This window comes from Mobula hypostoma, chromosome 16 (genome assembly GCF_963921235.1).
Source record: "Mobula hypostoma chromosome 16, sMobHyp1.1, whole genome shotgun sequence".
In the NCBI taxonomy this organism is placed as follows: Eukaryota; Metazoa; Chordata; class Chondrichthyes; order Myliobatiformes; family Myliobatidae; genus Mobula; species Mobula hypostoma.
In genome coordinates, this window is record NC_086112.1 from 45,374,359 (window position 1) to 45,397,824 (window position 23,466).

General features: G+C 37.6%; 1 protein-coding gene across 10 annotated transcripts in view; it reads left to right on the forward strand.

Moving 5' to 3' along the window:
- The window catches only part of aopep (aminopeptidase O (putative)), a 295,893-nt gene that overhangs the window by 181,597 nt on the left and 90,830 nt on the right, over window positions 1–23,466 (forward strand). For all 10 annotated transcript variants that reach the window (XR_010020603.1, XR_010020602.1, XM_063068847.1 and 7 more), the window contains 2 exons: window positions 16,109–16,225; window positions 22,318–22,404. Coding sequence is in view for 8 of the 10 variants with exons in the window: in XM_063068847.1 (XP_062924917.1) it covers window positions 16,109–16,225; window positions 22,318–22,404 (204 nt within the window). In the remaining 2 variants the exon portion in view is untranslated. The remainder of the gene's footprint in view (window positions 1–16,108; window positions 16,226–22,317; window positions 22,405–23,466) is intronic.

Here is a 23,466-nt window from a genome sequence, read left to right on the forward strand (position 1 = left end):
CCTCAGTTACTTTTATACAACAGGATATTATCTCTGATCCGAATGGTAGATTTTTATTGGTTAGTGGTTTACTATTTAATAAAAAAGTAGTTTTGGTTAATGTTTATGCTCCTAATATGGATTGTCCGGAATTTTATAAATCATTGTTTGATCAGTTTCCGAATTTGAACGAGTTTTCATTGATTTGGGGCGGAGATCTTAATACCTGTTTATCTCCAGCTTTGGACCGTTCGGCTCCTTTACGGACTTTACCTAATAAATCTGCAAATTTGATTAATTTTTTTCTTTCTGATTCTGGGTCGACGGACATTTGGCGTTTTCTGCATCCTCAGGAAAAAGATTTTTCCTTCTTTTCACATGTTCATCATTCCTATTCAAGAATTGATTATTTTTTCATTGATTCTCGTCTCATTCCTTCAGTGATTAAATGTGATTATGATTCTATAACCATTTCGGATCATGCTCCACTTAAGCTTTCTATTAAAATTATGGCCAATATACCAAACAATAGACAATGGCGTTTTAATTCGCTGTTGCTTCAGGACTCGGACTTTGTTAATTTTATGAATGAACAGATTGAGCTTTTTTTTACAATTAACTATACAGAAGATATTTCGGTTAACACTCTTTGGGACACTTTTAAAGCCTATATTCGGGGTCAGATTATTTCGTATTCCGTTGCTTTGAGGAAGAAACAGAAGCAGGAGGAGATGGCAATTGTGGACAAGATTAAAGAAATTGATAAGAAATATGTTATGGCTCCTTCTGAGGAGCTATACAAACAAAGAACTGAACTTCAAATGGAACACAGTTTACTACTCTCGTCCTCGATTGTAAACCAATTAAAGAAAACAAGAAGTGATTTTTATGTTCACAGTGATAAAATTGGCAAGCTGCTGGCTAATCAATTGAAATCTAATTATGTTAAATCTCAAATCAATCAGATTTATAACCAAAATGATCGATTGATATTGGATCATGTGGGGATTAATCAAACCTTTTGTGATTTTTATTCTTCTTTATATCAATCAGAGTCTCCTCGAGATTCTAAATATATGAATGATTTTTTAGATAAGTTAGACTTCCCTCAGATTTCACGGGATATGTCTTCTTTATTAGATACTTCCATTACAATGGATGAGATTAAGAATGTTATTTTTTCTATGAATCTGGGGAAAGCTCCTGGCCCTGATGGATTTACCGTTGAATTTTATAAATGTTTTGCTTCTTTATTGATTCCTTGGCTCTATAAGGTTTTTGAGGCTTCTTTGAAACTTGGTAAACTTCCGGAATCTTTTAATAGAGCATCAATTTCTTTAATACTAAAGAAGGATAAAGACCCTGCTCAATGTGCATCTTATAGACCAATATCTTTATTAAATGTTGATTCTAAAGTTTTTTCTAAGTTATTAGCAAATAGACTAGAAAAAGTACTTCCTTCTATTATTTCGGAAGACCAAACGGGTTTTATTAAAGGTCGTTACTCTTTTTATAATATTCGTACATTGTTAAATATCGTTTATACTCCCTCACAAAATGTTCCTGAGTGTGTTATTTCTTTAGATGCCGAGAAAGCTTTTGATAGAGTAGAATGGCCTTATTTATTTAAGGTGCTTGAAATGTTTAATTTTAGCTTGAAATTTATATCCTGGATTAAACTGTTATATTACTCCCCTGTAGCCTCGGTTCGTACTAACTCTTTAAACTCACCTTTTTTTCCTCTCTTTCGTGGTACTCGACAAGGCTGTCCTCTTAGTCCCCTATTATTTGATATTGCATTAGAACCTCTTGCAATTGCTATTCGAGAATCTTCAAATATTACTGGGATAACTCGGGGATTAAAGTCCCATAAATTATCACTCTATGCTGATGATTTACTTTTATATATTTCTAATCCTGAGAGATCCATTCCTGCTGTTTTAGAGTTATTAGCACAATTTGGTCTTTTCTCAGGTTATAAATTAAATCTTAGTAAGAGTGAACTTTTTCCGATTAATAAACATCTTCCCTTATATTATAAATTTCCATTTAAATTGATTAATAATTACTTTTCATATCTTGGGATTAAAATTACTTGTAAACATAAAGATTTATTTAAGACTAACTTTTTACCATTAATAGACCATATTACTCAACTTTCATCTAAATGGTTTCCCTTATATTTAACTTTGATTGGTCGTATTAATGCAGTTAAGATGTTTTTTTTGCCAAAATTTTTATATGTGTTTCAGGCATTACCAATTTTCGTTCCTAAATCTTTTTTTGATAAAGTTGACTCTAAAATTTCTTCATTTATTTGGCAGAATAAGAATCCGAGACTGGGTAAAATACATTTACAGAAAGCTAAGAGAGATGGAGGTTTAGCATTACCTAATTTTAGATTTTATTATTGGGCTATTAATATTCGACATATGAAATTTTGGTTACTTGACCGGGACATACTATCTATTCCTAAATGGGTAGCATTGGAATTACAATCTGTTCAGGGTTATACACTTGGTTCTATTTTAGGCTCCTCTCTTCCTTTTGATTCGAAACGCCTTAAGCAGGTCTCTAACCCGATAGTTAAATATGCTTTGCGCATTTGGTTTCAATTCAGAAAATTTTTTGATCTTAATCAATTCGGGTTAGCGATTCCTATTTTAGGTAACATATTTTTTCCTCCCTCTTTTACGGATCGCGCTTTTCAAACTTGGAAGACTAAGGGTATTTTACGGTTTTTGGATTTATTTTTAGATGGTTCCCTTATGTGTTTTGAACAATTATCTAATAAATATAACTTATCAAGAATACATTTTTTTAGATATTTACAAGTTAGAAATTTCCTAAGTACTATACTTTCTTCCTTTCCAATGCTCCCTCCTATATATATTTTAGATTCGATAATTAACCTTAATCCATGTCAGAAAGGTGCATCGGCTATGATTTATAATATTATTATGAAACTTAGGAAAGCTCCATTTGATAAGATTAGGGTAGATTGGGAACAGGAATTGGGGCTTACCATTTCTGTGGATGATTGGGGGCAGATTTTACAATTAGTTAATACTTCCTCTATTTGTGCTAAACATTCCCTAATTCAATTTAAAGTGGTTCATAGAGCACATATGTCCAAAGATAAGTTAGCGCGTTTTTACTCGCATATTAATCCTTTCTGTGATAGATGTTCGGGGCAGATAGCCTCTTTAACTCATATGTTTTGGTCTTGCCCTACTTTGGAAACTTTTTGGAGAGATATTTTCAATATTATTTCTAAGGTATTAAATATAGATATCTCTCCTCACCCTATTACTGCTATCTTTGGACTACCTAAAATTTCTAGTAATCTTTCCCCTTCAGCCCGTAGAATGATTGCATTTCTTACTTTAATGGCGAAAAGATGTATTTTACAACATTGGAAAGAGCTTAATGCCCCAACTACCTTTTTTTGGTTTTCTCAGACGATTTTATGTTTGAATTTGGAGAAAATTAGAAGTAACCTTTATGATTCTTCATTTAAATTTGAACAGATTTGGGGACCTTTTATTCGATATTTTCATTTAATGTAATATTTACCCTTCTTGTTTTTTTTTCACTGTTTTAATGGAGGTCGGGATTGAGGACGTGATTTTAAGTTTAACTCTGTTTGGTTTCAAGTTAGCCCATTGCTTTGCCTTGCTTTTAGTTAGTTGCACGGTGGGTTTTTTTTGGGGGGGTTTTTTTTTCTTTTTTTCCATTGATATATATAAAATTTAGTAAACTATTATGTTATCTTGGTTTCTTATGCTTAAATTACATTGTAGTATTTTCTTTTTGGTATTGTTATCTTTTGGAATTTTATTATACTTTAACATTGTATTAATGTTTATATGGCTTACCTTTTTTGTATACTTACTCAATAAAAAGATTTAAAGAGAGAGTTCCCTGCCTTCTGCCCGTAACCTTTGTTGCCATGTCCAATCAAGAAGCTATCAATCTCTGCCTTAAATACACCCAACGACCTGGCCTTCACAGCTACATGTGGCAACAGATTCCACAAATTCACCATGCTTTGGCTAAATCCTTGCAGGCAGGTTTGCCAGAGCTGTTGGGGAAGGTTTAAACTAATTTGTCAGGGGGATGGGAACTGGAGTGATAAGAACATAAGAAATAGGAGTAGGCCAACTGGCCTATTGAGCCTGCTCCACCATTCAATAAGATCATGGCTGATCTGGCCATGAACTCATCTCCACCTACCTGCCTTTTCCCCATAACCCTTAATTCCCCTACTATGCAAAAATCTATCCAACCATATATATTTACTGAGGTAGCCTCTACTGCTTCATTGGGCAGAAAATTCCACAGATTCATCACCCCATTGGGAAAAGTAGTTCCCCTTCATCTCCATCTTAAATCTACTCCCCCGAATCTAGAGGCTATGTCCCCTAGTTATAGTCTCACTTACCAGTGGAAACAACTTTCCCGTCTCTCTTATTGATCCCTTTCATAATTTTATATATTTCTATAAGATCTTTTCTCATTCTTCTGAACTCCTGTGAGTACAGTCCCAGGCGACTCAATCTCTCCTCATAGTCTAACCCCCTCATCTTTGGAATCAACCTGGTGAACCTTCTCTGCACCACCTCCAAAGCCAGTATATCCTCCAAGTAAGGAGACCAGAACTACGCACAGTACTTCAGGTGTGGCCTCACCAGTACCCTGTACAGTTGCAGCATAACCTCTTTACTCTTAAATTCAGTCCCTCTAGCAATGAAGGCCAACACTCCATTCCCCTTTTTGATAGCCTGCTGCACCTGCAAACCAACATTTTGTGATTCATGCACAAGTACCCCCAAGTCCCTCTGCACAGCAGCATGCTGCAAATTTTTTACCATTTAAATGATAATCTGCTCTTTCATTTTTCCTTCCAAAGTGGATGACCTCGCATTTACCAACATTGTACTCCATCTGCTTCAATTGATATTGTTAAAGTGCTTTCACAACACTCTTAGGAAGTTCAAGGATATTGACGATGAAACTAAAGAAACTTGTCTGAAAATAACTTGCAGTAATGCCCCCCCTTGACCGTTCCCCATCCCCTTTTCCTTCTCTCACCTTATCTCCTTGCCTCCCTCTGGTGCTCCTCCCCTTTCCTCTTTCTTTCATGGCCTTTTGTCCTCCTGTCAGAATACCTCTGTGTTACTTTTGGGTAAGTATGAAAGGCAGATCGCAATTGATCGCTGTCTATATTCTGAAATTGATTTATTTAGTTACGCGCTAGTTGGGATCTACGTATTGGTCCTTGGCCACCATTGAGTCTGAAGGCTTGACAGTGTGAGTTTAGCAGATTTCTTTCCCAAGGACTTCAGTGAACCAAATGAGTTTTTAGGACAACTTGATAGTCATAGTCGTCTTTCTCAGCTTTTCCTAAGAAAAAAAACAGATTATTCATTGAACTTAATTTCCATTACTACAATGGAAGGTATTAAACTTGGGTTGCCAGCACAGGCCTCTGAGTTATGAATCCAGTAATTCAACTTCTGCACCGTATTTACGTGCCGCTGCTTTGGGAAACGGATGTGGCTGCTTTTTTGGATGGTTTACTGCTGTGACTTCAAAAAAAATCAACAGAAATCCTACAAAAACTCGAAGATTTTTTTTGTAGGTTTAGTCATTTCTTTAGTGAGTGCATCTTGCTTTTGCTGATGATTATTTAAAGTTGATCGTATTAAACACGATAAATATGTTGAGATTAAATGAATTGTCGGGCAAGTTTACACCTTGCAATTCCTTTCCTTTCAGAAGCTAGTTGCAAACATGGTGAAGCCCATAAATCTGTTCAGGCAAGTCACGCTGAAGCTTTCTTGTGTGTTTTACAGGAAGCTTCTGGCTCAGATGCATGCATAGTTAAGAACAGTCTGCTGTGTGAAAGGTTCTGACTTGTTTAAGCAACCATCTTAACAACAGATGAAAGGAAATGCTTTAGCTTTGCAACTGACATTTTAATAGCAAAACTTTGAGCTGCATTGTGGGATCTTATTTAAATAGCTTTTGTAATTTGAAAGGTCAGAATTTTTTATGATCTTTTATATTGTTCTGAAATAACTGTCAGCTGCTGCTCCTATCTTACGATACCTTTGTTTAATAACTTTTATCATCATGTAATGCACCCACTTTCAAATACTGGATACACATTGATATTTGCACTGAAAGGAATCAGTGAAGGCTTTGCGTATCATTTGGAAAAGAGCTGGATTTTGTGCATAACATGTATTGTTACCAATGATCTGATTTTAAGCAACGAGGATGGCAGGAAATAGCATCGGGGTGGGGGGGGGAGGTGTGGAGAAGTATGTATTTAGGCAGAGATCCCAGAATAATGTTGCAATAATTGAAACTACCCAGTAGTCTGTCAGCTCCTGCACTGATTTGTACATATCTCTGCTGAGATGTGGCTTTTAATGCCTTCATTGAAGCGTGGGATCAAGCAAACTGGATGTTCAGAATACCATCTGTAGTAGTGCAGTGATTTGTGTCTTGAATCTGGGTGCAATGTTACCGCTGCAGTTGTAGCTACTCAGATGCAAATCTGTCACGTTTGTGCCAAAGAAAGGTCAGTAGTAATCTCTTTAAGTATCACTTTGCCTTTTAAAGCTGTGGACTTAGTTTACTGTGGTAATTCAATGTTAAAATTGATGAATAGTCTTACAGTGCTGTTGTTTCAGGATATTGAAGTCATGGTTGCTCAACCTTGCCCTTGGAGCAGCTGCAGTGAAGCCTCAAATGTGTGAGAACTGAAGGAGTTTTATGCATCACAGTACTATGCACGGCTTATAACTGAAGTGTCATTTAGCTTGCCAATTTTATAATACTGTTAATTTAACAGATGTAGTTTCACTGCTTAATAATCAAAGCTTAGTCTTATTTGAATGCTCTTTTGAAGCTAGGAGCATGTCATTTCTTTCACCAGTTACTGTATTTCATTGGCAAAGACTTGTATTCTGAATTTTCAAGTAGTGTCTGACCACAGAATACTGAACAAAACACAGTATTTATTGCTGTTCTTTGAACAGAAATGCTTGAAAAGTAAAATGCATTGAACTTGTTAATTGCGTAACTCAGGGTGTGACTATTCCATTGGATAATAACAGTTCTTTCATCCATTTAATCCATCTAATTGTCTGCTCATAAATGCTATCCCTCTCAGAATTCTTTAGTGGATAGGGCAAGCCTCACCTGATTTCAGGGTATTGTCAGCCATTTGTATTATTTGAAGTCGCTGAATATTGGGCTTGATTATTAATTACACACAGGTAAGCATTGAAATAATACACCCACACTGTTGTCTGTCATCTCCCTGTCTTACTGTCAAGCTTGAGTGTAGACATCAATTTGAGGAACAGTACCTCATATTCCACCTTGGTAGTCTCAAACGTGGTAGCATGAGCACTGATTTCTCAAACTTTTGGTAGCCACTCTCCTCTGTCCCCTTATCCTTTTTGTTTTCCCTTGTCCCATTAGGCTCCCTGACCTCTTCTCTTCCCCTTCCCCATCCTCTCTATTTGCCCATTTCCCATACATTTCTCCCTCTGGTTCCCTTCCTCATTACTTTCCCTTTATTCCATGGCCTAGGTCCTCATCTATCAGCTTCCATCTTTAGTACCTAACATCATTCTTCTTGCATCATTCCGTCTCCCCCTGCCCTGCTTAACTATATTATCCCCTCACTTGGATTCACTATCTCCCTACCCTTTTATATTGGTTGTCTCTCTCCTTCCAGTCAGATGAAAGGTCTCAACCTAAAGCATCAATTGTCTTTTTCCTTCCATAGGTGCTGTTTGACCCACTGAGTTTCTCCAACATAGATTTCCAGCATCTGCAGTGCCTCTATTTAAGTAAATATTAAATATTTTTTCATAGGGTGTGGCACTGATACTTGGGATAGATGCTACATGTTGTAAATGAAACAGAAAGCTATCATATCAATTGATAAGATCATAATAAGGATGGAGTTTACTTAATATGGTTTCCCTATTTCAAAGTTCAAAGTAAATCTGTTATCAAAGTGCATATGTCACCATATACAACCCTGAGATTCATTTCCTTGCAGGCATACTCAGTAAATCCATGATAGAATAATAACCATAGTAGAATCAATGAAAGACCACACCAATTTGGGTGGTCAACCAGTGTGCAAACTAAACAAACTTTATAAATACAGAAAGAAAGAAGTAATAAATCAGAAAGCAATAAATATCAAGAACATGAGATAAAGAGTCCTTTAAAGTGAGTCATAGGTTCTGGGAACATTTCAGTGATGGGGCAAGTGAAGTTGAGTTAAGTTATCCCCTCTGATTCAAGAACCTGATGGTTGAGGGGTAATAACTGTTCCTGAACCTGGTGGTGTGACTCCTGAGGCTTATGCAATGTCATTCATTGTTTATTAATTTGTTCAAGATTAGCAAGTATTTTCCCTAAAAAAAAAGTAAGATGACTGTAAAGTGTTATACGAACATCCTGGGGGTCAATGTACATTTTGACAGCATTTTCATTGGCACCAGATGATCTACTGCATCAGATTATTGATTCCATTTCACTGGAATATATCTTCTAACAATCAGCTGAAAGGGGAAGGCCTGTGGAGTTTTGAGTGCCTCTGTATTCAGTATAGTTCTAGTTTTCAGTCCTCGTTCAAAATCATGGCACGTTAGTCCCATTTTATTTTTAGCATTGTGAGTGTCAATGTTTGACTTGCAGTTATGGTGCTGATCATGACTCTCGCTGTATTGGCGAGGCAAGTGCAGTTTATGAGTGACAGATGTAAGAAGAGCGGTAGAATTTACAGCATGGAAAAAGGACTTTTTGACCACACGTGTCCATGTTGACCCCGTTAATCCCAGTTCTGGGCAATAGGCCCATATTCCTCTAAACTCTTTTCATTCATATACCTGTCTCGTGCCTACTTCCTGCACTTCTTCCAGCAGCTGGTTCCATCTGCTGTGCTTAACAAAAAAAATAAGCAGCCTCTTGTCTTCTTGTTAAACTGTTCACCTCTCACCTTAAAACTCTGCCCTAAGTGGTCTGATTAGTAGGTTTGTAGAACGCACAGAAATTAGTGAAGTTGTGGATAGTGAGCAAGGTTGTGAAAAGATACAGCCAGATCTAGACAAGGTAGAAATTTGGGCATAGAAATGTAGATGGAGTTTAATCAGAGAAATGTAAGGAGATGTATTTTGGTAGGTCAAATGTAAGGGGAAAGTATACAGTAACTGGCATAACCTTTAGGAGCATTGATGTACAGAAGATCGTAGGGAATATGTGCATTGCTCTCTGAGAGTGGCTACGCGGGTTGATAGGGTGGTTAAGGAGTTGTCAGTCAAGACACTGAGCGTAAAAGTGGGGAAGTCATATTGAAGCTGTGGAAAACTTTGGTTAGCCTGCACTTGGAGTTTAGGTTGTCCTCCTACAGTACTGGTGTGGAGGCCATGAGGATGGTGCAGAAGAGGTTCAAATTCTACAGGACACAGCTTTAAGGTGAGAGGGGAAAGTTTAAAGGAGATTTAGGAGGCAGATTTTTTACGCAGGGAGTGGTGGGCAATGGAATATGCTGGTGCAAACCAAATTTCCCATTATTCTAAATTGGTGATACCTGTAATATTCTGAGATTAAGATTGAACTGGGTTACTGGAGTTGTGAAATAACGGCGTAACTAGCTGTGCTTCTGTGACAATTCCTCTGAATATGCTGAGAGCCATCTACGTACAGTATTAGAACATTGAACTTTGTTTTCTTTTCCAATGTGATTGGAGATTAAGGTTTCATTCTTTTAGGTAGCACATCTCCAGTTTTGCAATTTGAATGTGTGAGCATTTCAAAAGAAAGATCAGAGATGATTAGATCTAGACATCAATAATTATTATTAATGAATGATTTTAACTAAAGTGGGTCTGTTATTGCTGAATTAGAAGACAGAGTGAACAAGCGAGGTTTTATTTTCTCAAAAATTAGTATATATTTTTGTTTCCACTTGAAATATTTGCAAAGTATACTGGTGAATTTCACCACGGTTCTAATATATTTTGGCTGAAAAAGATTTGGATCTCAGATTTTCTCTTTTATTCTGTTATTTGCAGCATTGCTGTTATTCTCATTGGTCCTGATGAAGGGTCTTGGAATGAAATTTCAACTCTTTATTCCTCTCCATAGATTCTGCCTGACCTGCTGAGTTCCTCCAGCATTTTGGATGTGTTTGTTCTATATTTCCAGCATCTCTAGTGTTCATTAGTCTTGTCTTTCTTTTCTGAGCTCTGAGCCTGAGAAACATATAGAATAATTTGTGTTTAAAAAGAATGATTTATTAGGCAAAATTAACATTGATGTGAACAGTAGATTAGTTAAAAAACACAGCAAATGATAACCAAAGTAGGACAAAATAGTTTTCATACAAGTGAAGGAGTCTTTCACTAATGTAAAGAGCATATTTAGTTTTTTCATAAAAGTGCTCGTGTAGTTCCAAGATGAATAACTATGTTTGACACATAGTATATGAAAAAGACCCACATTGTCCCACACTTTGGTTATCATTTGCTGTGTCTTTTAACTAATCTACTGTTCGCATCAATGTTATTTGTTCATTTCTGTACTCTTAGACAAATATTACATTTCCTTGCCAGGAAAGCTGTTTTCATTGCATTCATATGAAAGCAATTAGTAAGTAAGTTTGAATAAATGGTAATAGGGATTCCTAATTAACCAAAAGATTAACATAAGTGCAAACAGAGAAGATTATATTGGAAATAAGACACGACAGAGAAGCTGTGACAGTTGTTTCATAATGTGCTGTTTCTTTAGGTTCTAAAGGGATAGCTAAGTTTCTCGGCTTGCTTAGGAGCTGACACAGAATCTACAAAAAAGGGTTAGCGATTAGCTTTATTTGTCATATGTACGTCAAAACGTAGAGTGAAATGCATCATGTTGTATCAAATCAGTGCAGATAGCGCTAGGAAGCCCGCAAGTGTCGCCATGCTTCCGGTGCCAGCAGAGCGTGCTGACAACTTTCTAACCCTAACCCATACATCTTTGGAATGTGGGAGGGAACTGGAACACCTGGAGGAAACCCCTGTGGTCACTGGCAGAATGTACAAACACTCGGCAGAAATTGAACCTCAACCTGACAGCTGGATGGTGTAAAGCATTGCATCTGTTATGCTACAATGCCATAACGTGAAAATTAATTACAATGAGAATATTACATTGAGCTTGTAAATAGCTCATGGCTGCTTTGTGAATTTCTGCAGTAGTTATATGTATGCTTAAGACCCTCTACCTGAAGCCAAAGAATATGGCAAAGGTCATTCAGTGATACGTTGCCAGGAAAGAAAGGAATAGTTTTGGCTGAATTGGATGAGATTGTTTTCTGTACTCAAGAGATTTGAGTGAAGATTAGGAATTCCAGCATCTTGACAGGCACATTTCAGTTTCTCACCCATGAAAGGAGAAAAAATGGTGATTGTGAGACTTCTAAAAATAGAGATGATTGAGATTTAAGCAAAACATCAGCAGCAGGATGATATTAACAACGCTTGGCAGCATAGATACTGCAGAAATACCATGTACAAGGAACGTAAGGAAATTGTAGGTACAGCATTGTTTGTGTAGTTAGTTTCCACTAAAAATGAGAAATATAATTTTCTTATTTAAAGGTAAACTATGCTTCCTCTCTGCATTTATTATCATTTGCTGTGACCCTTGTTTTCAGTGTATGTTTTGGTTGTTTGCTTGTGTAGACCAGTTTAAACATATGGAGTTACAAATACAAGAGATCTTGTTTGTAAATGTTTATCTGTTTTGGAGAAGTCGCTCCACCATAATAAATGAATTGAAATTTCAAAATGTTTTTGGAGGTGCTAACTTTTTCATGTACTGAGTAAAGATACAGAGGTAAAGGAAGAATGTCTGGTCTGAGTGGGACCTTTGATTTTGTTGCCTGTTTTACTGAGGCAGTGAGGAGTGTTGATAGAATCCATGGAGGGGAGGCTAGTTTCCATGATATGCTGAGCTGTGTCCACAGATCTGTGCTGTTTCTTGCGCTCACAGTTGCCATACCAAACCATGATGCATCCAGATAGGCTACTTTTGTGGTGTACCAATAAACATCAGTAAGGGTCAGTAGCAGCATGCTGAATTTCTTTAGCCTCCTGAGGAAGCGAGGAATTTTGGCCAGTGCCTCTACATGGTTGGATCAGGGCAGGCTACTGATGGTCCCAGTCTCAGGGGCTTGAAGCTCTCAACCCTCTTGACCTCAGCATCAATGATATAGACAGGAGCATGGGCATTGCCTCCCTGTCTGAAGAGAGGGCAATGTTTTGCTGTCATTGAGGGAAAAGTTGATGTTGTTCCACCATATTACTCAGCACTCTAGCACTGTATCTCCTTCTGGTACTCTTGACCCATACTGTTATTTGTGATGTGACCCACTACTGGTATCATCTGCAAATTTTTATATGGAATTAGAGCAGAATCTGGCCGCGTAGTCATGAATGAACAGAGTTAAATGGGGGAGGGGCTGAGGATGCAACCTTGTTGAAAATTATTGTGGGAGATGTGTACTTCCTGTTCTTACTGATTGCGGTCTGTTGGTCAGGAAGTCAAGGATCAAGTTGTATTAACTCCCAGGTCTTAGAGTTTGATGTTGAGTTTGCTTGGAATTACGGTTCTCCAAGGCAGAGTACTAGTCAATAAGCAATTGTCTAATGCTTTTTTAAAAAACTGTCTGGATGCTCTAGCGATGAATTTAGGACCACGGAGATGGTGTCTGCCTGTTTTAGTGGTAGTCGAATTGCAGTGGTTTAAGTTCCTTGGTTCATGGTTAGCTCTCCATGGTTATAGAGCTTTGGACATAACTTGTAGTGACATAATTTTTATTTTTATTCATGGGATTCAAATGGAAAGATCACCCTCACTCACGCACAAAGGATTCAAACACAAAGGATTTTGATTATTGGAGGTCAGTCCTTTCAACTCTTGGACATTGTTGCAAGTGTCTTCTACTTGATGGTATTCCAGGCTTATTTTCACTACATGATCAGTGGTCTTCTCCTCAACAATACTCCTTACAGTAACTTAGGTTATTGATAAATGTTCAGTATGCAACTTCTTGGAAATAAAGAGCAGAATCTTAACTGGACCAGCCATATAAACATCATGTCTTCAAGATTAGGATCAAGATTAGGATTCAATATCTGTCATCCAAAAGCATGCTTGTGATAGAGCAGCTTGTTTGAATGGTGCCCAGTTCACTATCAACACCACTGATGCACTGAGGTTGCAGTGTATGTTGTACACAAGCTGCAGTTCACTTCTACACCTGTGTTCTCCACCATCCTGAAGGACAAAGGCAGCAAGAATATCATCATGACTTGGTAATCTTGGTGGTCGGGGCGAGGTCGAAGCACTCGGCAGAGGATGGTGCTCAGGAGGCTACATCGGAGGCTCGAAGTTTTTGGACAGACTTAGAGTCGGCTGTGGTCGGGTGCTTCCAATGCATCAGCAGTTGTCGGCGCCTGGAGGTTTATGGAAGGGAGAGTTTCTCCCTTTTGCCGCCTGCTATCGGGACTATCGGGAGTCAATCGGAACTTTGAGACTTTTTTTACCGTGCCCATGGTCTGCTCTTTATCAAATTATGGTATTGCTTTGAACTGCTGTAACTATATGTTACAATTATGTGGTTTTGTCAGTGTTAGTCTTTGGTTTGTCCTTTTTTTTGTGATATCACTCTGGAACATTGTATCATTTCTTAATGCATGCATTTCTAAATGACAATAAACGAGGACTGAGTGTCCTCATAATCTAATCTGTCACTCTGCTGGCATCGTCATGAGAGAAAATTCTGGAACTCCACCTTTTTAACATAATGGGAATAACTTATCTACAATAAAAATGGAGAAATATGGATAGCAAAAGTGAATCCTCTTGTAACTTGAAAAATATCCCTTCTCTATTAGAATAAAAAAAGATATGTGAGACTTTTCGCTGTCCAGAGTAAGATGGGTTAAGTTTAGAATAGCAGTTCTTCTTCGAAGTACCTTAAAAGGGTAACTCTTAATTATGTTAAATATTACTTCTGGCAAAAACACCAGCATGTGGTGATACATCCCCATATATGGGTACACAAATAAAGTGTCATTCTTGACCTATTCGTGGATATATGATGTAGAATGTAAATGTGCAAAGCTACTCCTTTGAAGGCACATCAAGAGCATCTGTTCATGTTTTTAGAGTGCAGTGCAAGCACAATTGTGAGCTGAATCTGTATTAAGGCAAAAAACTCAGCATTACTATAGGTTGTATCTGAAAGATTTTATTCAGTGGAGGAGGATCTTATGATGGCAGCCTCTGGATCTCACTCTGGCACTGGCTGCAGCCCACTTGAAACAAAAATTCAATCAGTCTTGATGAAGAGTCTTGACTTTTTCTCACCATAGATGCTGCTTGACCTGTTAAGTTCCTCAAGCATGTGTGTTGCAAAGACAAGTGAAAATTTTATTCACTTTATGAAATACAGTAGATTCCAGTTAATTGGGCCATCGGTTAAGTGGGGCAGCCACCTACCTGGGACAACTCTTTAAGAACTGATACTAATCAAGAAAATAGTCAGGATTCCCTTTATTTATTTGGAACATGCCACTTAATTGGGGCAGGAGACTGTTGCCGAACAGTTTCTAACTAGTGTAAATGGCATGCGGTTGTGTGGCCATTAAATACTATGTCATGCTTAAGCAAACAGGTTTTAAATAGGGTCATTTTGAGTGTGTTTGTGTTCAAAAAGCAGTGATTTCTTTGTTATTGATAGTTGGAGAGAAATAAGCAGTAAGACAATTGAGAATTGTTTTGCTCGCTGAGGTTTCAAGCATCCAGGCTTGGAGATTCCAGATACAGCTGGGAGTGAAAGTGAAATAATTTCATTACTTCAACAAGTTAGAAGCTGCAAAGAATTTGAAAGTATTGACAATCATCTTGATTGTTACAGTGAAAATGAAGATTTGGAGGATTATCTACACTAGATGTCTGCACTAATTGGTTTGTTTACAGTCAGTGGAAAGAACACAGCAGCATATTGGTTGTCCTTCGTATCTGATGATCACAGTGAAACCCATGTTGGAAAGTTTATAAAGTGGGAAAACTGTTGCACAGGGACAGTTCCGCTCTTGACCTTGGAAGTTCGGGTCCAGTGGTGCAAGTAGTCATTACAAACTGGGATCTTCCTTAGTTGCAGTGGATAACCATGACGACTTCTGTTCCCTGTCGTGTCCTTCGCTCTCCACAAAGCTTGACCATTGGATCTCACTGTTGATCTCAGCCACGTGGCCTGTGGGTGCTGACCTCATATGCTAGTACAAGCGTGTCTCTGTTTCAGTGGCGTATGAAGCCCACCTGCTGCCCTCACCTGCTTAGCCTGCCTGTCAAAGTATTGCACCAGGGTGTGGCGGCTGTCGCATGCAAGTAGTTACTTGGAGCCTCGGGTGAGAGCTGAGTGTCCGATGGGGACCAAAGATTAGTGAGCTGTCCCAGAATGGACAGGACAAGCTCCTTCACCAGAGGTGCTGCCTTTCCCTGGCCATCCCATACACAGCAGCATATACCAGATGAATTCCTCTGTTGATAAATATTAGGGACTAATACACATTTTTATAGTACTGTTTTAGCATTAGTAGTGTTCTGATAGTTTCTATATTTCATTTAAATATGTAATTTGTTATTCAGTTAACCAGTAGTTGGTTTTTTTTTATATATACTTTTTTGAACATTTCCATGAAACTTCAGCTAGTTGGGACAGCTACTTAATTGGGCCAAAATGTACTGGTCCTGATGTGTCCCAGTTAACCAAATCTACTGTATTATTTGCAAGGACATTTCATTCAAAGTCTGTATACCTGTAGAATAGTAATGCAAATACTCAAAATTTAAATTGAATTTGGATTTTTCTAATAGCAAACTTTGTTTGTGAAATATTCTGTTATGTAAAAAGCTAAATGGTATGTTTGTGTTCAATAAATGCAAATTACAGAGCACGGCATATTTACATATTGCAGCATAGAAGGCATTATCTCTTCAGCAATAACTTCTCTAATCATAACTATTTGCATTTCAGCTTTTGCCAGACCAACTGGTTTTGCTCCTGGAATTTGTGTTGGAGATGAAGTCCTTGTCTTCCAAAACACTGCAGAGGTTGCAGAAGCAGTATTCCCTAAGGGAGCAGGATGTAGAGGTAATTTATTTACTGGCCCACTGAACTGTTTTGTCAACAATTGATAAACAATTCCCAGAGAGGGAGATGTGAAGATCATGGTGCTTAAAACGGCAGCTGTGTATTCATTTAAGTTGGAGTGATCGACATGCTGCCATATTTTTTAAACGTTATGGGAGGGAGGGTTTTTGGAGTTCTGTCTTTTTTTTGTAGGATGATTTTTTTGAAATATATTGTAACATTTTGATGGCCTGAATTTCAACTGACTATGGCATTCACTGATTGGCATTTTCATGGTGTTGGTTTTCCCTTTGATTTTAGTTTTGATCTAGCACCAACTGCAGAACCATTTGTGGTTCCAGCAGAGGTGTTGTCATCAAGCATAGTTACCTGCTAAGCCCACTGAGGAATCCTCATAGCAAGCCAGAAAGTTACAAAGTTCAAAGTAAATTTTATTATCAAAGTGCATATATGTCGCCATATACCACCCTGAGATTTGTTTTCTTATGGGCATTCACAGCAAATCTATGGAACAGTAACTAACAGGATCAATGAAAGACCAACCAGAGTGCAGAAGAAACCAAACTGTGCAAATGCAAATATAAATAACAAGAACATGAGATGATGAGATAGACGCCATAAAGTGAGATAATTGGATGTAGGAACATTTCAATAATGGGGCAGATGAGTGTAGTTATCCTCTTTTATTCAATGGTTGATGGGTAGTAACTGTTCTTGAACCTAGTAGTGCAAGTCCTGAGGCTCTTGTACCTTGGTGGTGGGGATCTCTGATGATGGATGCTGCTTTCCTGTGACAGTGTGGCGTGTAGATGTGCTCAATGGTAGGGAGGGCTTTACCTGCGATGAACTGGGTCAACTCCACTACCTTTTGTAGGATTTTCCATTCAAAGATATTGGTGTTTCCATACTAGGCCTTGGTGCAGACAGTCAATCTATTACAAGCAGGATATATTATTAATAGTCCATACTTTTTCCATGGCAAGGTTTTGATAGAAGCTGAAATATCAAAAACTTATACACAAAATAGGAAAAATTAATTCTTTATTTTGGAAAAGAAAATTTGGACTTTCCAAAACATATTTCAGAATCACAGTTTGTTCAACAGTTACAAACAAGAGAAAATCTGCAGATGCTGGAAGTCAAGGCAACACGCACAAAATGATGGGCGAGCTCAGAAGGCCAGGCAGCATTTGTGGAAAAGAGTAAACAGCTGATGTTTCAGACCAAGACCCTTCATCTCAGCCTGAAACATCAGCTGTACTCTTTTCCATAGATATTGCCTGGTCTGCTGAGTTCCTCCAGCATTTTGAGAGTGTTGCCTTGTTAAAGAGTTTACCTTTAAAATCTTATTTACTTTTCATTCAGCAAGATATAACTTTTTCAGGAGATTTTATAATGAGATCAATGTTGATCATTAGTTTACTAATTTCAGCAGATTTCCATCTGTAAGTAAGTTTTGTACTCTTGTAGTTTATCGATGATAAATGTTGTCATTTATCTCATAATTAATTTTTCTAAGATTATTTATTTATTTAGCTATCTATTTATATAGATGGCTAGTTTCTTTCATTAAATCTGCATCTGTTACATAATACATGGAATAAAGATACTTAAAACCATTTTTGGACATTCATGATTGAAAACAAGCACATTTTTGATACAGTTCCCGAAACTCCTGCTAAAGGTTTCAAAAAGCTGCGCCAAATAGAATCTTCAGGGCTGAGATCAATAGAATTTTATTATGTAAGCAATCATTTTGAATGGATCAGTTAAATTTCAGTTTAATCATGATCTAATTAGATGGTGGAGGAAGTATGAGAGACTGATTATGAACTCTTGTTTAAATGCACAGACTACATAAAGTGCATTCCTTGTCATTGTTAAATGTCTGTAACAGTGATGCACCCAATTTAAATGTACAATAAAGCATGCAGGGCAACTATTTTCAACTTATTGCAGTTAAGCAATGTGGAACACTTGGACTCTACATGTGCTCTGTAGAGATAGGGCTTCTTATTTTTCTGATGGAGTAGGAGCTCAAGCTATAATAAAGGTTTGAATTTCACATCTTTCTTATTCTTCACATTCCCAATAGCTGTGCTTGTGTCTGTTATATTATTTAAAAAATAAAATAACATTAATGAGATCTAAGAATTATACTGCTACAGTGCAGTTACAGATAACAGAGCACGTAGTATAATTATTATTTTGCAGTAGTAAGGCAGTTTGAACAATAGCTTTCTTGTTGCAACACACATCAAAGTTGCTGGTGAACGCAGCAGGCCAGGCAGCATCTCTAGAAAGAGGTACAGTCGACGTTTCTGGTAGAGACCCTTCGTCAGAACTAACCGAAGGAAAAGTTAGTGAGAGATTTGAAAGTGGAAGGGGGAGGGGGAGATCCAAAATCATAGGAGAAGACAGGAGGGGGAGAGATGGAGCCAAGAGCTGGACAAAGACAAGGGGCGGGGGAACCCAGAGGATGGGCAAGGGGTATAGTCAGAGGGACAGAGGGAGAAAAAGGAGAGTGAGAGAAAGAATATGTGTATAAAAATAAATAATGGATGGGGTACGAGGGGAGGTGGGGCATTAGCGGAAGTTAGAGAAGTCGATGTTCATGCCATCAGGTTGGAGGCTACCCAGACGGAAAATAAGGTGTTGTTCCTCCAACCTGAGTGTGGCTTCATCTTTACAGTAGAGGAGACCGTGGATAGACATATAAAATGGGAATGGGATGTGGAATTAAAATGTGTGGCCACTGGGAGATCCTGCTTTCTCGGGCGGACAGAGTGTAGGTGTTTAGCAAAATGAACTCCCAGTCAGCATCGGGTCTCGCCAATATATAGAGGGTCTCGGCCTGAAACGTCGACTGTACCTCTTCCTAGAGATGCTGCCTGGCCTGCTGCATTCACCAGCAACTTTGATGTGTGTTGCCTGAATTTTCAGCATCTGCAGAATTCCTGTTGTTTGAGCTTTCTTGTTGCTCTGCTCTTTGATGTCCAATACAGAGTTCTTAATGGCATTAGAAATGAAGACATGAAATGTATTCAGCCTGTATGAATTATATGGAAGCTGCTCATTTCATAATCTAAAATAGTTTCCTATAAAATGTACATTTTCCACCAAAGTACACACCTGAGAGAGCATGAAATATCTTGCTTTCAGTAATTTTACTGATATGATGTAACCTGTGCTGTCCCGCTAAACTTTCTTTGTAATATTGAATCACAAGCCAGATCTTTTAAGGTTAAAATGTGAATAGTAATATTAAAAATGAAAATACACATCAAAGTTGCTGGTGAACGCAGCAGGCCAGGCAGCATCTCTAGGAAGAGGTACGGTCGACGTTTCAGGCCGAGATCCTTCGTCCCGAAACGTCGACCTTACCTCTTCCGAGAGATGCTGCCTGGCCTGCTGCGTTCACCAGCAACTTTGATGTGTGTTGCTTGAATTTCCAGCATCTGCAGATTTCCTCATGCTTGTGTTTTTAAAAATGAAAATGACTGATTGTTATTTATTAACTAGTGTTTTTCTTTTTGCAGTATCCTCTCACTAATGACAATTCTTCATGTAATATTTCCTTCAACTCAGTTTCAAAATAATCTTTTCCAACAACTTTATTAACTCTGATCAGTACTTTGCAGACACTGTAGGTGCATTTTGAATGCCAACAGCAGCTGATGCATTGAAAACTTAGGAAAAATACTGTGTCCATTCTGTTTATTAAATACTCTTCCAGCTGTGGATATGTTTCCTGTTTTGCAGAATCCAGTCAATGTCCAAATTTATACGAAAAAGAAAGAGTGCAAATATAAATATATAAAAATAATTCTGTTATTGAATCTGCCTGTTATACATTTGTATTTTTTGAAGCTTTACATTTGTATTCTTTTATTTTTGATTTCCAGCATGTGTGTTAGTTTTGCACATTTGACTGATCATGGAGATTTAATATTCAATTACTTCAAGGATGTCCCACACACACTCAAAATAGATCTCAGAAAAGGTTATTCTAGCAAGAAATTTCACTTTTCCGATATGTTGGTTTTCTCATTCCATTGTATTAAAAAGAAAGAACAAGAATAAAAAAGAGCCTTTTATGTAGAGTTTTTAAAATAATAATCCTTTTTTTCCCCACTGATATTCTCAAATTCCGTCTTTTTAATTGATGTACGTGTCCTGGCCTTTGACTTTCTTTGAGTATTTTGCAATAATATACATTTATGTTGTTTTATTCTGTTTATTTAAAGGGAGTCTTCCTCTATTGTCTTATCAAAAATAATGAAGTTTAAGATCACCTTTTACATAGCATATATTTTGGTATTAATCCTATGATATTTTATGATATACTGCCTTTGTAAGTGTAAATTATTGAACAAAAATAGACTTCTATGTTCAGGCGAACTGAACTGAATACAATGCTTTCATAACTCTTGTCTTTTGATAAAGCATCTTGTTTAAAAAAAAGGAATCTGAAGGAAACCACATTTTTAAGACAATTGTCAGTTGCTTGTTAATCAACATTTCAAAGTTAGATGCTGTGCAGGGGAATCCATTTTTGGTGTCCAAGTTAAACAGTTTGAATTTCTAAAACATTTTCCACTGATACAGCCCATAAAGAGCTCATCTTAAAGCACTTTGATTCTTAGACTCTAAATGAAGAATGTCACAGCAGTTTAGATAAATCAGAGCAGTCTCCAAGTCATTGTCTGTGCCTTCCTTTCTTGTGGGTATCTTGTGTGTCCCCAAAATGTCTTGAGAGCACATCAGGCTATTTTTCCACTATCCACATTATAGACTACATGATATGTATTATTGAACCCTATGTCATCTTTGCATTTATTGAACATGGTGATTAAACTCTGCGTAATCTGTTATTTTCTTGATTATTGAACATTTCTGCTAGTTTTGAAAGCAGCATCACTCAAATTTAGGGACACAAGATTATATAAAGTAAAAATCATTTGAAAATTAAAAATAGAGAATATAAAAATAAATTAGGTTCACTTTTTAAAAAACATAATCTTGGAAACAAATACCTTAATGTTATGCTTCCACTCTGCAATTTTCCTTTTATATAATTATTTCCATAGTTTATCTTCAAATTAATACAGTTGTTTAGGGTTAAACATCCCACAGCTCAGGTCAAAATTGGAGAGTGGACTATTGAATAATATTAAAACATATTTGCTGAACATGACACATTGCAGCAATTAGTTAAATTAGTGAATGAAAAATAACCTTAAAGGAAGTCTTTAATGTAATCGGTTGTCAGATGCTGGTTTTGTCCAGTCACTTAACTTGTCTGGCAATAAGCATCCTCTTTACAAAGATTTTTCCCAAAGGAGCTTATGCATTTTCTGTGAATTGCTTTTAAATTATTTTGAAATATTAAATATAACATTTGTATCATTTTGCAAACACAAATTAAGCTTTAATCAAGTGTTGTAAAAATATGGCTTTTTAGTAGCTGGAATCAATCCTAAACGAATAGCTGAAAAGTTATAATTTGGTTTGTATTTGTTCTCGAGATATATGGGTTACTATCAACACGAGAGTTGTTGTCCATCCCTAATTGCCACCAACTGACAAGATACTGAAGATTCTGCCGTGTTTATCTTTCAGGAGCCGGGGCAGCATGGTAGCATTGTGGTTAGCACAATGCTTTACAGTACTGCGACCTGGCTTTAATTCCCGCCACTGTCTTTAAGGAGTTTGTACATTCTCCCCATGACTGTACAGGTTGGTAGGTTAATAGGTCACTACAAATTGTCCCGTGTTAGTCCAGGGTTAAATCAGGGATTGCTGGGCCATGTGGCTTGAAAGGCCGGATGGGCCTATTCTGTACTGTATCTCAATAAATAAATAAGGTAGAAAAAAATATTTAGGCCATGATGGGCCAGGCTGGGTAAGGATGGCAGATTACCTTCTCTGAAGTATGTTAATGAACTGAGTGTTTCCAAAAGAATTATCCAGTTTACTATTTGAGTAAAACTAGTTTTCAGTGCCATTTTTAATTCTTTGAATGTGTTTGCTTTCCCTTAAATTTGTGATTAGTCTTGGCTGACTTTAATAATTTTTTGCTTATTTTCCAGGTGCGCCATCGCTGGTGTGAGCTGGTTATTAAGCATAAACTCACTGGGGCATACAGGGACTTGATCAATTTCCTGAAACGGGATCAGGTACCCTGTTTGAATATATGTACTTTGAATATACTGTACCTTAGAATATGAAATAATTATATACACAAGAAAGTCTTACTGAATTGTTAATTAAAAAAAAAAACAGCTTGCCATTGTAGCATCATAGTGCAATACAACATGAATACAGGCCCATCAGCCAAAGGAGTTCACATCACGTAGGGTACCCACCCAGCTTGTTCCAATTTCCTGCATCCTGCATTCGGCCCATATCCCTCTGAGCGTTATTCCTCCAAGTGGTTCTTAAATATTTCTATTTAAGGAATACATGTCCTGCTTCAACCACTTCCTCCAGTAGCTTGTTCTATATACTCACCACCCTCTGCTTTAAAAATGTTGCTCCTCAGGTAATGCTTCCCCTCTTATCCTAAATCTGTTGTCTAGTTTTAGACTGCCCTACACTGGGGAAATAAATATTAGCGCCCACCTTATCTATGCTTGTTTAAAGCACTGCTATCTTTGCCCCACATTATCCTATGTGCAAGGACCTAGCCTGGAAATCTCTTGCTCTATGTAATTCAGGCACCCTAGTCCTGGTAGCATCTTTCCAGATCCTTTCTGCACTCTTTCCAGTTTAACCATATGTTTCCCATATAGCCAGAGAGTGGTGAATCTGGAATTTGTTGCCACAGCTGGCTGTGGAGGCCTAGTCATTGGGTATATTTAAGGCAGAGATTGATGGATTCTTGATTAGTCAGGGCAGGAAGGCAGAAGGGGAGAAACAGGAAATTGGTGCTGAGAGGGAAAATGGATCAGTCATGATGAAATAGCAGAGCTGATGGGCCAAATGGCCTAATTGTGCTCCTATATCTTATGGTAACCAAACTTGTACCATGTGCTCAAGTGCGGCTCATGAACGACTTGTAAAATTGCAGCATAATGTCCTTACTCTTGTATTCACTGCCCTGCCTGATGAAGGCCAGCATGCTCGATGTCGTTTTCACCACTCCCTCTACCTTTTTCGGTTACCACTTCAAATAAAAAGCTCTAAAAGGTTCATCAACTCTGACTTCCCACACACAAAGCCATGCTGACTCCTTTTAA